The 15571-nt window shown below is 42.5% G+C and overlaps 1 protein-coding gene across 1 annotated transcript in view; it reads left to right on the plus strand.

Moving 5' to 3' along the window:
- The first annotated feature begins 7969 nt into the window (after positions 1-7969).
- Positions 7970-15571, plus strand: part of ROBO2 (roundabout guidance receptor 2) — a 438169-nt gene continuing 430567 nt past the window's right edge. The window contains exon 1 of the mRNA XM_058829219.1: positions 7970-8620. Coding sequence (XP_058685202.1) covers positions 8566-8620 — 55 coding nt within the window. The 5' untranslated portion in view covers positions 7970-8565. The remainder of the gene's footprint in view (positions 8621-15571) is intronic.

Raw genomic sequence — 15571 nt, forward strand, 5'->3', positions numbered from 1 at the left:
TTCAAGTTATTTCTTGTTTTATGTTTCTTTTCCATTTACTTTTGAAATTTATATGAGTCTTGACCACTCTTCTAGTCTGCCATGCATGGGAGAGGTATTAGCCCAAATTCTACTGTGGGGACTCTCTATGTTTCAGCTGTCTTTAATAGGATCACACTTCTAAAAAATAAGTCATATACTCATATAAAAATTTAGATAGAAAACTAAATTACATCAGCAGTGAAAAATCATACAACTGAAACATCAACTCTAATTTAAAAGCATTTCTTGAGACAATGTAAAATGTAATTCTATTGCTGAAGTGAGGCAAGGCTGTTGTGGGACAAAACTAATATAGAAGTCTGACAAATATTGTTAATAATCCACTGATATGTATAACTGATGAGAACAGTGTTGACAGCACCATATTGCAAAGAAAGAATCATAGCCTGCTGGGAACATTACAAATCCACTGGTAGACACAAGCACGACCCTCTAATGCTGTTAGGGGTGCCACCACAACGAGGGGCCAGATTCTTGGGAGCTGACATCTTCATAAATCAGAAGCTCTCTGGTACCACGACTGGTCCTTGCTTTGACTAAGATATGATTACAGGTGAGGACTGTAATAAAGCAGAAATTATGCTAAGCGTAACCTATCTGTGCTGATGACACTTTGGAGACAGAGGTAACAAAGAGAACATGCTCAGTTTGTCTCCTACAGAACAGTCACCATGAAATCCAGCTAAATTCAAAAGCCATTTAAGATTGAACAACAATACTGAATGTGTCTATTAGAATTTCCAAGCTGACTTGTTAATGACATAATAAATCTTGTTTCTTACATTATTAAATTAAACACTGCCTATTATAAGAATATTTGCCCATCTGCAAATGGATATCTACATAATGGACATTTACACAGGGATCTACTTTTATGAATTTTGGCCCTATTAACATATCATATCATAATAAAATCACAGAATTTTTAAGGTTGGAAAAGACCTCTAAGATATCAAGCCCAACTGTTAACTTATGTACATATTATAGTTACATATTTCCATTTTAAAAGCTGTAATTAAAGTGTAAATATTGTTGGCTAATGTAGTTGGCTGTCAATAAGCACTTGTTATGGAAAGTGTGACATATGTCACTTAATAAGAGAGCATAACATGCTATTTCTAATATAATTTATGTAAGAATATGAAGCTCAGCTTAAGATTTATTTGTGTATCATTGTGTACAGTTATAAATGTGTTGAAGTATAGCCTGATTTTCTGATCCTTAGAAGTCAGGGTGCAGTAGCTACGCTTAATTTCATGTGAATCCATCTGATTGCACTATGAAAAAATACATTTTTCTAGAGAAGTTCACTTTTGCATCCCCCTGGTAGGCAGGGTAAGATTTTATCACCTTCCAGTTATTAATTTTAAACACCCATTCTTTTTTGGAATAACACAATGACCACCTTATGCCCCCTGAAAAGCTAAACCGTCTTTGGAAATTAAGTTTACCTTGTCACTTAAGGAATGGTTTTGGTGTTTTTTGTGTCAATTAGGGCAGAGTGAAGTTTTGTTATTTTTTAATTAAAATTAATGTCCAGATAGAGGACACACTATCAAAAGAATAAACTAAAGTACTCTTCGAGTCTTATTTTATTTCTAGTTGATAGAATATGTCTTTGATGTCCTTATTTACATAGACTAGCTCTTTATTCCATAATTGGTGCCTTCATCTTATTAAGTAATTGACTTTTACTTCATTAGATGAAGAAATTCATACATACACAGAATTCTGGATATAAGAGAGGGAATAGAAGTTCCTGATGTAGCAGACAAGCACAATTACAGCTCTTATAAACAGGAGATGTTATAAGACATGCGAATATGACAACATTAGTGGCAAAGAGGAAATCCCCGACGTGGGGAAGGCCAGCTAGATGTAGTCAGGGGAAGGACTGGAAGGGATGCAGTGTGACCTGTTGCAAATAATGAATTCACTCTGCAGTCTAGTGTGGAGACAGCCATAAGCCTGATGTGCAACTTACTGCACTTGGCAGAAAGGCTGTTAATTCTGAACACTGCTCTTACAAAGGAAAGTGTTTCCAATCACAAGAGAGCAAGGAATACACTTCTATTTCTGTAATGCTCTCTGTTCAGTCTGCACAGGAGCCTCTCAGCAAAGGGTCCTACTATTGCAACAGGCTAAAATTTGAGGAAACTCAAGCAAGTCTTTTATTTATAGCTTGTATGTGCAGTTTTATGTAATTTGCAATAGACTTGAGTACATAATTCTCTTCTAAGCAATCTTGGTGTTTGGTGTCAAACAAAGTATACTTGCATGATTTGTCAGCATTGCCAGTCACAGAATCATGGAACCATGGACAAATGTGGGTCAGAAGAGGCCCCTGGAGATCTTCTAGTCCAACTCAAAGCAGGTTCACCTTCAATGTCTAGGGCATTGTCCAATTAAGTTCTGAGTATCTCCAGGGACAGTGATTCCACAGTCCCCTTGAGCACCTGTTTGTAAATCCATTTTCCTGACACCCGACCAGAGCCTTCCCACACTGCAGCTAAATATTTGTGGTTATTAATTGCTCTGAATCTCACTCTAAAATAACCAAATAGCACTTATTTTAGGCTGTTTCAATGATTATCAAGAAACTGTACCATCTTTAACCAGTTTTTGTACATTGAATCAACTGTGGATGTAAACCCTAAATTGAGCATACTATGTATATAAAAAACTTGCAATAATTTAATTTGCCAAATATTTATCTTACCAATGATGTAGATCATTCTTATAATTGTGGTAAGCACTGTAGCTGTACTAGTACCTAAAAATAATGCAGACATACTAGCAAAGTAAGGATATGTCAAAATAGGATTCTTAGTGTTTGACTGGTATTTCCAAAGAAAAACTGAAGTCAGATGCCACAAGTCAGAAATTTTTAATGTTGTAGCAGAAGGTGACACTCTGTGCTGCAAGAGACACCTGTGAGACAGACAAAGAAGCAAATGCTTCTGGCACCTATTTTTTGGGGATTTTTTTTTTAATTTTATTTTATTGTTTTTTTTTGAATCCACAACTGTGGTTTTAGAAAAGCAGATTAATCAGAGTTATCAGAGTTATGGTATCCAGGGACAGCAGTAAAACTACTCTTCAGGGGGCTTTGTGAGATAGATCTAGCCACAGTACTTACACTGTTTCCTCCAACATGTCTCCTTTTCCTGGACCCAGTACCTGATTTACCTCTCATGACCAATCTTCCTCTGGAAGACTCTATTGATTGTAGCAGGAATAATAATCATGCTTCAGCATTTATAAGGATTTAAATCTATAAATTCTGTTCTTTCATCATGTATTCAATAGTCAGATTGCATCAGAAGCCAGTGACCTGGAACAGAAAAGCACAGAGGAAGACAAAAGTCTGTCCTCTGGGAAGGTCTGTGCTCACTGTGTCATTTTTCTTCCTTTCTCTTTTTGTGTTTCTGATGCTACCATGCTCTGAATTAGCCTCTGGATCTGCCTTTTGCTCCACTCCAGAGTCTAGAAGGACCAGCCTCCTAACTTAACCTAGTTTCCTACATTTAAATTACATACTCATCAATGTACATCAATTTAATATAAAAAAAAATATATCACATGTACACTTTTTTATATTAAAGATCTCTATTCACTTTCAGTAACTGCTTGGATGAATAACCCTGGTATCCACAAGAAGTTCTATATGACCCATCTCAACTTAAAACTTTCCTCTTTGAGAGGATAACAAGAGAATTTTATGGCAACCAGAAAATAGACTATTTTGTATATACATGTAATACCAGAAATGGTAATGTTGATTTAGATGAAAAATGCTGAAAATGGTAGAAAAGAGAGGGCTATGCACTGAACACTGGTTCTTTGAACACTGGATCCAATCTTTCATACACTCAATATATATTTTAATGCAGACATTTAGGTCCAGGAATCAATGATATGAAATATCAGACTGGGAAAGCAATGAAACCTTTACTTGTAGCACTGACACATCTGATCTCACTGCTTCTTTACCAAATTAGTCTTGCCTCATTTGATGACTGACCTGAGTACAAATTAGCGCAGTCTCACTGAGCCATTTCCCTGTCCTAAAAAGTTCCCCCTCAACAACACCCTTTGAACTGAAGCTTTATGCGCACCGCTCCTGACTCATCCTTTCCTCATCCTGCTCACACAAGTATTTAATCAGGTGGCATATTGCTCATGGCCAAACAAATAGTTGGCACATTCAGTTCCTCTGTACAGACTTTGCTATTCAAGCAGAGAACATCTGTCCTGTTGGCTGTGTTCACTGGAGGTTATTGAAAGACCAGAGAGACAAGCATATGTTTTTTTTATTCCAGTATCTGGACCACATCTTCAAATGGAAGCTCACACAGTTCCTAGCAAACCTTGCTCACAGGCCACTGATTCTGATCTGTGACTTGTCCTGTGCTTGTAAACCATAACACATTTGCACTTCTGCTGTCCTGATCCTACACGTCTTTGGATGACCTTTTATATTATTCTGGGGAACTGCTAAATCTTCTCAAAGAAGAAAAAAAAAAAAACACCAAAAATCAGTGATACACACATGAGCAAAATCTGTGCATGAAAAGGCTTGGCTAAATCTGGATGAAATTTTTTAAAGTTATGCAAGGTGTTTAACAGTTGAAAAGTGGTGTTCTCTGAAAGGAATGGACAAAATAGCACCCATAATGCATAATCCACTGATTTCACTGGGAATTTTTCTACAAGTCATTACACTCTTCTACGGGTACCTCTGTACTTAAGGGTTTTGAAGACTGCACATATCTACAAATATAGATGTTCTGGTCTACATCAGCTATTATTAAATTAATCTTAAATTTATTTGAGAAGCAGGAAAAGAACTGTACACTGCTAAGCTATTTACAATTTAAAACTTTGGTTTAAACAAGTCAGCATTTTCACTAACACCATTGTATTTGAAATGTCCACTACAAAGGGAAATATTCTTTAATATTTTATGTACATTATACAGACCGGCATCAGGTATTTACAGTCCTTTTGTTTTGCCAATTCACAAGCACAATGACAAAGAACAAGATCACTTTAGCCTAATTAGTCTTATTTACAGCTTTCTTCATGAGGTAATCTTCAGGTGCAGTAATATATAACCAACATGAGAGGGAGTGGATTCTGCCCCCTCCTCTGCAGGGCTGCATCCATCTCTGGGGTCCCAGCAGGAGGGACAGGGACCTGTTGGAGCCAGTTCAGAGGAGGCACCAAATTGATCAGAGGGATGGAGCAGGCAGATTAGAGAAAAGGCTGAGGCAACTGGGATTGTTCTGCCTGAAAAAGAGAAGGCTCTGGGGTGGCCTAATGGGGGCCTCCCAGTACCTGAAGGGAGCCCACAAGAAAGATGGAAGATGGAGTGACAGGACAAGGGAAAGGGCTTCAAACTGACAGAGAGTGTTTATACATTAGGAAAAAAATCTTTATTGTGAGGGTGCTGAGGCCCTGGCACAGGCTGTCCAGGGGAGCTGTGGCTGCCCCATCCCTGGAAGTGTTCAAGGCCAGCTTGGATGAGCTCTGAGCAACCTGCTCTATTGGAAGGTGTCCCTGCCCATGACAGGGGGTTCAGAACTATATGACCTATAAAGTTCCTTCCAACCCAAACCATTCTGTGATTCTATGGTATTTATCTGCAGGGCATATTGTGAGCATAAGGGGACACCCTTCCTGATTTGCATCAAGAGGTTTTGGAGCTGTTATCTGGCTTTGTATGAAATAGCTGTAATCATCTCAGACACTTAAAAACCCCTGACACTGTAACATTTGGCAACGGTAAAATAGCTGTCACTGACTGCACACAGGAATTAAGGAAGAATTAACTCACAGACCATTTATGGGAGTATGTGTGGGCAGTGCACATTATGCAGAGATACGGTTCGGATCCTGAAGAAATTATTAAATGAATAAATCTCCAGTATATGCAAAATAAAATAAATAAAAAAAAAAGAAAAAGAAAAAGAAAAAAAAAAAAAAAAAAGGAAGAAAGCAAGGCGAGATGAAACCTTTGGGACCCCAAAGCCGCGGCGACGCGAGGCAGCGCGGGGCGCGGGGCCGGCCGCTGCCCGCCGCCCGCCAGTAGGGGGCGCTCGGGCTTCACCGTGAGGCGCTGCCGGCGGCCCGCCACGGGCGGGACAGCGGGTTCGGCCTGGCTGTGTGTGAGCGCCGAGCGGGGCGGCGTCAGCCCTGAACGGGGCAGCTGTGCACCCATCGCGGCGTGTGTGTGACCCCCAGGCGTGCGTGTGACCCCCTAACGGGGTTTGTGTGTCCCCTTAATGGGGTTTGTGTGACCACTGAACGGGGCGTCCGTGACCCGTGGCGTGTGCGCGACCCCTTAACAGGGTGTCTGTTCCTCCTTAACGGGGCGCCTGTGTCCCTTGAGCGGGGTGTCTGTGACCCTGCGTTGGGTGTCTATGCCCCTTTAACGGGGTGTCTGAGCCCCCCTCGGCGTGTCTGTGATCCATCGTTAGATGTTTGTGCCCCCCCGGGGTGTCTGCGCCTCCTCAGCGGGGCCTCTGTGCCCCCTCTGGGCTGTGCGTACCCCCCAGTGGGTGTCTGTGACCCCCGGGGGGGGTGTGTGACCCCTTAGGGGCGTCTGTGTCCCCGCCACGGGCTGGCTGTGACCCCTCACAGGGAGTGTGTCCCCAGCTCGGGGAGTGTGTCCCCAGCTCGGGGAGTGTGTCCCCAGCCTCAGCTCCCGTCGCGGGGTGTCAGGGCTCCCCCCTCTCTGGGTATCTTTGTCTCTCTCACGGGCTGTCTCAGCCTCCTCACGGGATATCTGTGCTCCCTCTCGGGGCCTGCCCCGCTCCGGCACCGGGAGCCGCTTACATCCCGCTTTCCTCCGCCTGGCTCCTTCCCTCGTGTCCCTCCCTCTTTCTGCTGTGGTGCTTCGGGGTTTGTTCCGAGCGTCTGTGGGAGAGGGGCTGTTCTCCCGGGTCCTGGGGGGCGAGGCAGCTCATTCTCCCGTCTCCGCCACTGCCGCCTCCGGGGACCTCGAAACTTTCCCGCTGGCGGGAGCTGCGCGGCATCCAAGGGGCCCAAGGGAGGCTTGAGGCTCCTGGGTTTCGGCGGAGCCCGCCGGCTCTGCGGGACACGTGCGATCTTTTGTTTTGTGCTTTATTTTATTTGCCACATTCTCTTCCTTTTCCACAGAGCGGGACGGCAGAAAAATCCCTGGGGAATATCCTTTCGAGGGTCTCACTCCCGAGCGCCTGCGTGCGCGCGCGAGAGGGAAAATGAATAATTAGAGAACAGTTCCATGAAATCACTTACCGAAAAATTAGCTGCCCATTAAAGAATAAGCGGTGAGGAGCAATCATGTAAATCCTACCTACACCCAACTGTAGAGGGGAGGCAGCGATCCCGATTCCCAGCCCTGCGGCTGCCTGCTGGCATCGCCGTCCCCATCTCCCTACCCCGGGAGGAGAGAGAGGGACGCGTGGGTGTGGAGCGCAGTGGTTTAGTCCACACCCCGCAGCCTCCCTTCCCCAGGCAGCCTCGGGAGCCGCGCTCATTCTCCTCCCTCTCGCTGCCAGCCGGTGTGTCCGCGGCGGCGGGAGGCGGAGGCGGCGGGAGAGGAGGGGAGAGAGGAGCGGAGCGAGGAGAGGAGCGGCGGACTCCGGGGCCGCCCGGGAGAGCCGCGGCGGCGGGAGAGCCCCGAACTCCACGCAGCCCCCGCCGCCGCTCGGCAGCAGCCTCGGCACCGCGCCGGGGTCCTGCCCTCCAACAGTTCCCGCTCCGCTGCCAGTGAGGAGGGAGGTGTAGGGGACACGGATTGCTTTTTTTTTTTTTTTTTTTTAATTTTTTTTCTTTTCTTTCTTTTTTTTTTTTTTTTTTTTTTTTCTTTCTTTGGAGGGGATGCTGAGAAAGCAAGCCGTTCCCCTCCCGTGTAGCACATTGCCTGGGCGTTCCTATTATGGAAGTTAAGTGAGAAACTCTGCAGCTTGAACTGATTTGGGGAGAGAAAGGGAGAGAGAAAGGGGTAGGGGGAGGGCGAGAGCGAGAGGAAGGCAAAATAGCCGAACCAAACCAATGGTTTTTCTGCAAAGTGCCGGGAAGTTTGTGGAGCACTTTCTAGGAATCAGGTCCTTTCTCAGTCTCTCCTTGTCTTCCGAAGAAAGAGCTTGCTTTTGGATTGCCATGGATCCTAAAGAGAGTCTTAGTAGACACACTTGAATAATTCCCCTGCTTGGGCTGGATTGGTGGGAATTTAGGAAGGAGCGTGTGTGCAAAGCAGAAGCCTTGGAGCTCACTCGCTGCTTCTCTAATCTGAATGGATCTAAAAGTGTCACATTCAAGACCTTTGCGTCTCCAGCTTTTGCATTGAAGATTTCCCTTTCCACTTTAAGTAGCTGCTAGGAAACTGAAAACTTTCGGACCTACCTCTTACTGGCTTTGGATATTTTTTTCCTTTTTCCTCTTTTTTTTTTTTTTTCTTTTTTTTTTTTTTTTTTTTTTATTCTCTGTGGAATTGGTCTCGCAAGCGATCGGGATTGTTTTTAATATGTCAAAATGGGTCTGCTGAAGCCACTCCTGCTCTTCGGATTTGCATTTTTTCAAGTCTACGGTAAGTTCGCTTATTTTAGAGATGTCATTTCTGTGCAGAAATCCCCTTCATCTGAATTTGATTTGGGACAGCACATGGATGGCATTATAAGCTTTAACGTTATAGAGCCCTAAGTTTGTTCTTGGTATAAAAATGGTATTTCGGGAGGGAGGGATCGGAAGAGGGAGAATATATGTTTCCAATAAGCAGCCCTTCCCGTCTCCTAACTTAATGGAAAAGCAGCTTATGAATGGAATAGTGTCAGCTTGAGGTGGCGAGCAAAGAGTGAAAAACTACCGTGATAAATCTTTTATTTGGGGGTGGGGAGCGGAAAAAGGAAAGGAAAAGCAGAGCGCTGTTGTAGCTGGTATTACTTTGCCGCCTTCTATTGTTAAACTTTCCACGGGTAGAGCCAGCTGATGAAATAAATAGGTTAGCCCTGCCTGGGCTCCAGGTGAGGCGGACCGGCGGATTTCCAGTTCCCCAACGCCTCGTTCGGTGCTGGCGAGCGGCAGGAGGAGAGGGAGGGAGGAGAGGGAGGGAGGGATGGAGGCGGGCTGGGAGCGCGGGGCGGCGGCAGCGCGGCCCCGACCACCCCGCTCCGCCTCCGCCCATCCTCGCCGAGCCGGGCAGGTGGGGCGACAGCGTCTCCCCATCAGCGCCAGCCTCATTCCGAGCTTCCCGGAGGGAGGGTTTGCATGAGGCTTAGCCACGTCTGGGGAAAGGGTGGGTTTCCTTATGAACACCGCGCCCCCCTCCGCCCCCCTTTTGGGTGTGCTCTGCAACGTTTCTTGTGGTTTCGAGTTTAAGTACTGGATGGGGAGCTGTAAATTATCATCTTGGGGAAGTACGGTTTAGCAGGGTGAGAACTTCAGCGCAAGGGTAAAGTGCCTTCCAGAGTAGGGGTGGGCGCTGTGCTGCTGCACTAGTGGATGCACTAGAGCAGCTCAAGCACACGACCAGGAGCGAGCATCCAGCTCTACCGAGGCTGTGCTGGCCCCTAAGGCTCGGCAGCCCGGCTAGCTTCGGGTGCTTGCAGCGCAGAACAGTCCTTTAGGCTTGAGGTGGATGCAGTGGCTGGGACCCTGGATGTTTTTGTCCGTGTGACAGAGCAAACTTTGTTCCAAGAAGCTGCTCACAGCATTTGCTGTATCAGTCCCGAGGCAAAGGCTCGGGGTTTATTGTTCGCAGGCGCAGGCTGCTTTGGGTGTTTCTCCACCACCCCCTAGCAAGAAAGGAGGCAAAATAGAAGAGAGACAGATTCAAGTGCAGTTTTACCTTGCATATATATGCTCTGCAGTTTAATCTTAGGTTTGGTCAGTCGATAAGAAAATTTTTACCTAATATATGCACATGCTCAACTAAACATGAGAAGTTTTAACAGTAAAAGGATTTAATAGAACATTTATGTCTGTCAGTGTAATCATAGTTTTGAAGGGATTTTGTTTTAGGTTTTGCCCAATTTTTCTTGCTGTAACAAAAGATCCTTAACTTTAAGACCACTGATATTGGGGATGTCTTTGTATACAAACTGCAAACATCAGGCTATAGATATGTAATTATTATTAAGTGTTTAAAATTGTATGTAGCTAGAAGGAATACAATTAAAGTGCTCAGTGGAAGTGACAGAGTGAATCAGAGGAGCTTGGTGTTACAGAATGTAATTAAAGTACCAGTCTGTTTGGAGATATATGAAACAAATGCAATTAACCAGCTTGCTGGAACGACAGGAGCAGGACATAATTTATTCGAGTTTTGTCATGGGGAACACATGTAGAACGTTTATTCTGGTTTAGCCTTATGAGGGTGGGGTGGTGCAGGTGAAGCACACAGCTAATTTAGAGCCGGACCATTAGAAAAAATGGCCAAGAGTCTCCCGGAATATATGTGATACTCCCCTTTTGTGGGAAGGTATTACAGAGACTGTCAAGTTTGCCTGCATTAACAACTCTCTGAAATAAATAAATAAATAGCTTTGTGGATAGCACATCATGACCAAGTAGATATAAGCTGTTATTGTCGAAATGACTAACAAGTAGCTTTGAAGAAATACTGGCAGGCAAGCTTGGCACACACTGCTTTTGTCTCTTTAGAAGCATAGTAATTACGATCACATTTTAGGCTGACATATACCACTAGTTGCTTTGAAAAGATCTCCATCAACATCAGCACCGTTTGTGATGCTTTAGTTTAAGAATAAAAGGCAAAACCCAACAGACTTCTTACTTAATACATCCCTGGTTTGTTTCCTATGTTTGAAAGTTACCTCTTAGTGTGTTTCTGGCTTTGAGGGGGTTTTGTCGTTAGGCTTGGCTGGGTGTTTTTGTTTTTTCTCTTGGCAAGAGGTCCAGACATAGACACTGTAGCATTTGAGGTATGTTAACCATCCTTTTCCCTCGAAGTTTGCTTTTATTTAGTGACTGAAAAGCAGAATAGATCAAAATAATAATCTTTTTTTTCTAAAGTTATTTTTGCTATCCATGGTTTTGCAACACCTGAAAATTACACAGCTCAATAAAAGTGGCAGAAAACATACGCTACACATACATATGTAGATTTTAGGGGTTTTATAATTGTGCTTTTGATTTTCCTGTAAAACTGCCCATGTTCTTACACTCTGGGGAGAGAATAACTTCAATTCGCTTTTTCTTTAGCTATCAGTCTTGGTTATTGTTCTTGATACAAAGCAAACAAAGAAAAAATCAAACACAAAAAAATTCCAAATACTAAAACACACACAGAACTCCCCCAAACAAACAACAAAACACCCCACTGGACAGAGTCTGCACCATAAAGTAAGACACTAGTTACTGGAGTTAAAAGAGCTGATTACATGTGGATTTTTAATAGTGTTCATCTGATTGTTCTTTCATTGTTCTGTGTTTTGTTATCCTTCTTCCAATAATTAATAAGGTTTAAAAGAACAAATATTAACAGAAGAGGTAACAACTGATGTGAACACCAGTATTGGTGGGCCAGACCCTGGCCTGGTAGGACTCATAAGTACTTTCAATGAAAATGACAATCTTTTATGTAGAGCTGGTTTTCAGCCCCTTGAAAACTGCAAGTATGATATTCTTGAATGGGAGAAGGTGTTAAAGATATATGAGAATAATTCTGTAAACCCAGCAATTTATCACCATATTAATATATTTCAAAAGCACTCATTTTCTTAATGAACATGGTGCGTCTGAAATGGTGTGGCTGAAACATTCTGTATTTGTTTTAATTTTTTTATTCATTTTATTTCTTCTTGCCAATAAGCTCCACATCTGTGGCCTTGTGTAGGTCCCTGTAGCCTGTTGGAGAACATGGCTTACATATAAAGCTGGAGTATATTCTTCCAGTGAATATTTGAGCTGACAGGGTCTTGATCTGTCATGTGAGTTTTGCTGTTGATGGATAACCTTTGCTTCTGTGGAATGTGTGCATTTTAATGCCTTAAGAGTAAAATTCTGGAGAGTTTGCAGTTTTGTTTCTTTTACCTTGTTCTTCCATAGGACCCAATTCTGCAGAGCATTTAAGTGCTTCCATCTCTTTGCCAGTCTTGCTGAAGTTGATAAGAATTTAAACACATGTTCCAAGTTAATCATAGGCTTTAAAACTTTGCTGAGTAAGGATGAATTTATGCCTATGATAACAGGTTGTGTTGAATTAGTCTTAAGATCTTGCTTTCTTCCTGTCTTGTAAGTCACCATTGCAAAAATATGTTTTTATGTGCAGAAGATAAGCAATGAGGTAACCCTACCACTGTACTTCCAGAGATGGATTTGCTTGAAAAGTTATATGATAATACAGGTTTGTGTCTTTACTAATTTGGAGCTCTGCAAAAGGTCTGATACTCTGCAAATCTTTCTGAAAAGTTGAAATTAGGGGGTTTTAAGCCTCTATGTGAGTTGCACTGACTACAATAATCCTTCCATCAGGAACTGTCTGGAATGATGAGATTGATGTTGCTCAGGAAAATTGAGTTTTAGTAATGCAGGCTAAAGATATGCAACCTTAAAAGTAGACGAAAGAATTAAAATACATTTTAAAGGATTCATAAAAAGTATCAAGGAGATGTGCCAAAAAGCGTGATGAGAGGAAAAGGAGGCTTTGGCTGATCTGTCCAGTCAACTCCATTTGCAGGGGTCACTTTTCCATAGCAATGCTACATGGGCTCGTAGCCCTGAATTCGAGACATGCTCTGTCCGCTGCTGAACCATTTAGTGGAAATTACTGAAGAGTATGCAATGGCTTTTTAGCCATTTGTTACCCTTGAATTGCTATTCAGATATTGATCTGGGCTAAATAGATTGCTAACAGGTTCTGTGCATTCTGTTTCAGCCACCTAAGAGGACGCTGCTGTCAGGTTTTATCTGTTATCTCAGCTGGCATGGCAGAGCTTGCTCTTCCTGTGGCTGCCATCTGGCTCACACCTCTCACACCAACCTTGGGGAGGATACTTAGTGATCATATTGATGCTGTTTCTTGCCAAGAGGCTCCATTACTGGTGTGCTTTTCTACATTTTTATAGAAATCTCGTTATTTCACAAGTAGAAGGAGGAAAAACGCAAGTATTTGCTCTTGCCAAATAAATAAATAAAATGTGTTGCCTTTTTGGTTCTGACTGAACAGACATTTCTTATGTGTAACTGCTGAATTTTTACAGTACCCTTTTATTCCCTTTTACTGTTACAAGAGGTTTCTTGCAGTTACATTTCACAGTACACATGCCTTGTATGTTCAAATGTATTTGTTCTGGTACGTGGACAGGTACAGGATCTATTCTTAAATCCCTACTTCAGGGAGAATGTTGAGGATACCTTTTATGCAGGATAGTCTTGTGGACTGTTAATTATGAATGTTAATTTGAATGCAAAGTATATGGATGGAAATAAAGATTTGCAGATGTATATTTTGGCCTCACCATCTTTACTCTTGCACATGACTTCTATTATAAATTGTGGACACCAATTGAATAGTTGAAGTTACAAGTTCAGAAATAAGACTGAGTTTAGTGTTTTCCTCACCTCAAACCTTTTCCCTAACAAAATAACTGCTAATCTCCCTTGGTTAATGACTTTTGTTGTTATAGTGGATAATTAAATAAGGCCCATTAATTTAGGTTCTGATCTGCACCGCTGAAATCTGTATGAGTTTTGCTGTTGAATTCACAGAACACCGAGAAAGCAGGCAATGTTATCTTGGCTTACTGTCATTGTAATCTTGCCACAAGATGAAGTTGGCTTCTTGTTACATGCAACAACTACAAAAATACGAGAGGGTACAAGTGCATATTGATGTTTCAGTTCTGCTTACTCCTTTTTCAGTCCTACAGTGCTCTCTTTATTAGAGCAGAGCTTCCCTTTGTAACAAAAAAGCTTTTTGTTACAATTCTTGTTCTATGTTGTGTATGTAAAGTTATGCATTCTTAATGTTTTTTTCAAGCCGAAAGCTCATGAAGTAAAAAATGGCATTTTAATTCCATCTCTGCAGCTTATCTTGGCATTGCTTCCATGGAAGTGATCCAAGATGTTCTCTTAATTTTATTAAAATAATAGCCTTCATCAATAAGCACATGAACAACAATGGACAGACTAACCAGTAGAACCAATGTAATAATCTGCTGAAACATATATTGAGCCGCTGTGCTCTGATGGCCAAGGCTTACTGGGATTCATCTCTGGATTCTGGACAAATGGGAAGTGAGGATATTCATCTAAACATTGTTCTGGCAGAAGTGTCTTGTGCATGTGCATTGAACTTGAAGCTCTTTACCACTCTCTCCCAATCATTTTTAATTTATTTTTTTTTTATCTGACACATTTTTTTTTGTAAACTCACTAAATAATAGTTATTATCTGCAGATCCCTGAGTTAATGCATCTGAACTTCTTGCTTATGTACTAGATAGGTTGCCAAACATTATTCCTTGTTGCTTGTTTGCCTTGCTGTTTCTACCAGGAACCATCGTGTCTCTGGCTTGCTGATAACTGAAGGTCACTCTTATCTAGTGATTCCAGTGTGTGTTTTGTAACCCATCGAGACTGTGTGCACGCAGGTGCTATTGCAGACTTGCAGTGCTATTAATTTGTTGTGGTTGTGGGGATACTCCTTCAGTTCTACCTCCCCAAATGATGACTGGAGAACACAAAATATCTTCAGATTCATTCCTCATCATTTTCAGTTGCTCAATGCACAAGACACCCTTCCAAGCTTGGTTTGGAGCAACCTTAATGATATGTGGTATTTGGTTGCAGAATTACTCCTGTCAGTGAGTCTTCATTGTACCACTTCTGTTCCAGCAGAATTCTTCAGTCTGACGACAGGGAGGGACCCACCACTGTGCCACTTTATACTTTGTTATATCTTGCTTTTGCTTTCACCACTTTTCCTCAGATTAGTTCAGAGAACAGTTTATTTGGTCTGATATACAGAAATGAACTGGTAGGATGAGTGGGGATGCCAGGAGCTAAGTATGGTCTCACTCATTAGAGACTACCTAGATGGTTGTGCCACCCTGTCTGTTGCAGCATATGGTCTTTTCATTTGTATTTAGGCATTGCCTCTATAGCTTCAGTGCAGCGTGCCAAGGAGAGAAGAGCATCTCTATGATGTGCCTGTCATAAATGCAGATTGGACAAATAAGTAAGGAATTAACAGCCAGCAGCAAGTTGTAAAACACAGCGAGCTGTGGTTCACTCATATTAATCACTTGCCATTGATTACAAGAGAAACTGAGTGGAAAAAATGTAACCTTTTGAAACTAAAATGTCAGGTAACTAACATCAGTCAACTTGTTCTTCATTCATAGTGAATGGAGGGACAATTCATGCCAGGGTACCAGCAGTAGTTCTTTACTGCCATGAAAATGTCAAGAGTTAAAAAGGAGTTGTGAAAAGTATTCAGTGCTGGAGGAATCCTACAATCATGGGTTGTCAGGCTGTCATTCTATGCAGTTTTCAAGGTCCATATGTCCTGTAGTCCA

The sequence above is a fragment of the Poecile atricapillus genome, chromosome 1 (assembly GCF_030490865.1).
Source record: "Poecile atricapillus isolate bPoeAtr1 chromosome 1, bPoeAtr1.hap1, whole genome shotgun sequence".
In the NCBI taxonomy this organism is placed as follows: Eukaryota; Metazoa; Chordata; class Aves; order Passeriformes; family Paridae; genus Poecile; species Poecile atricapillus.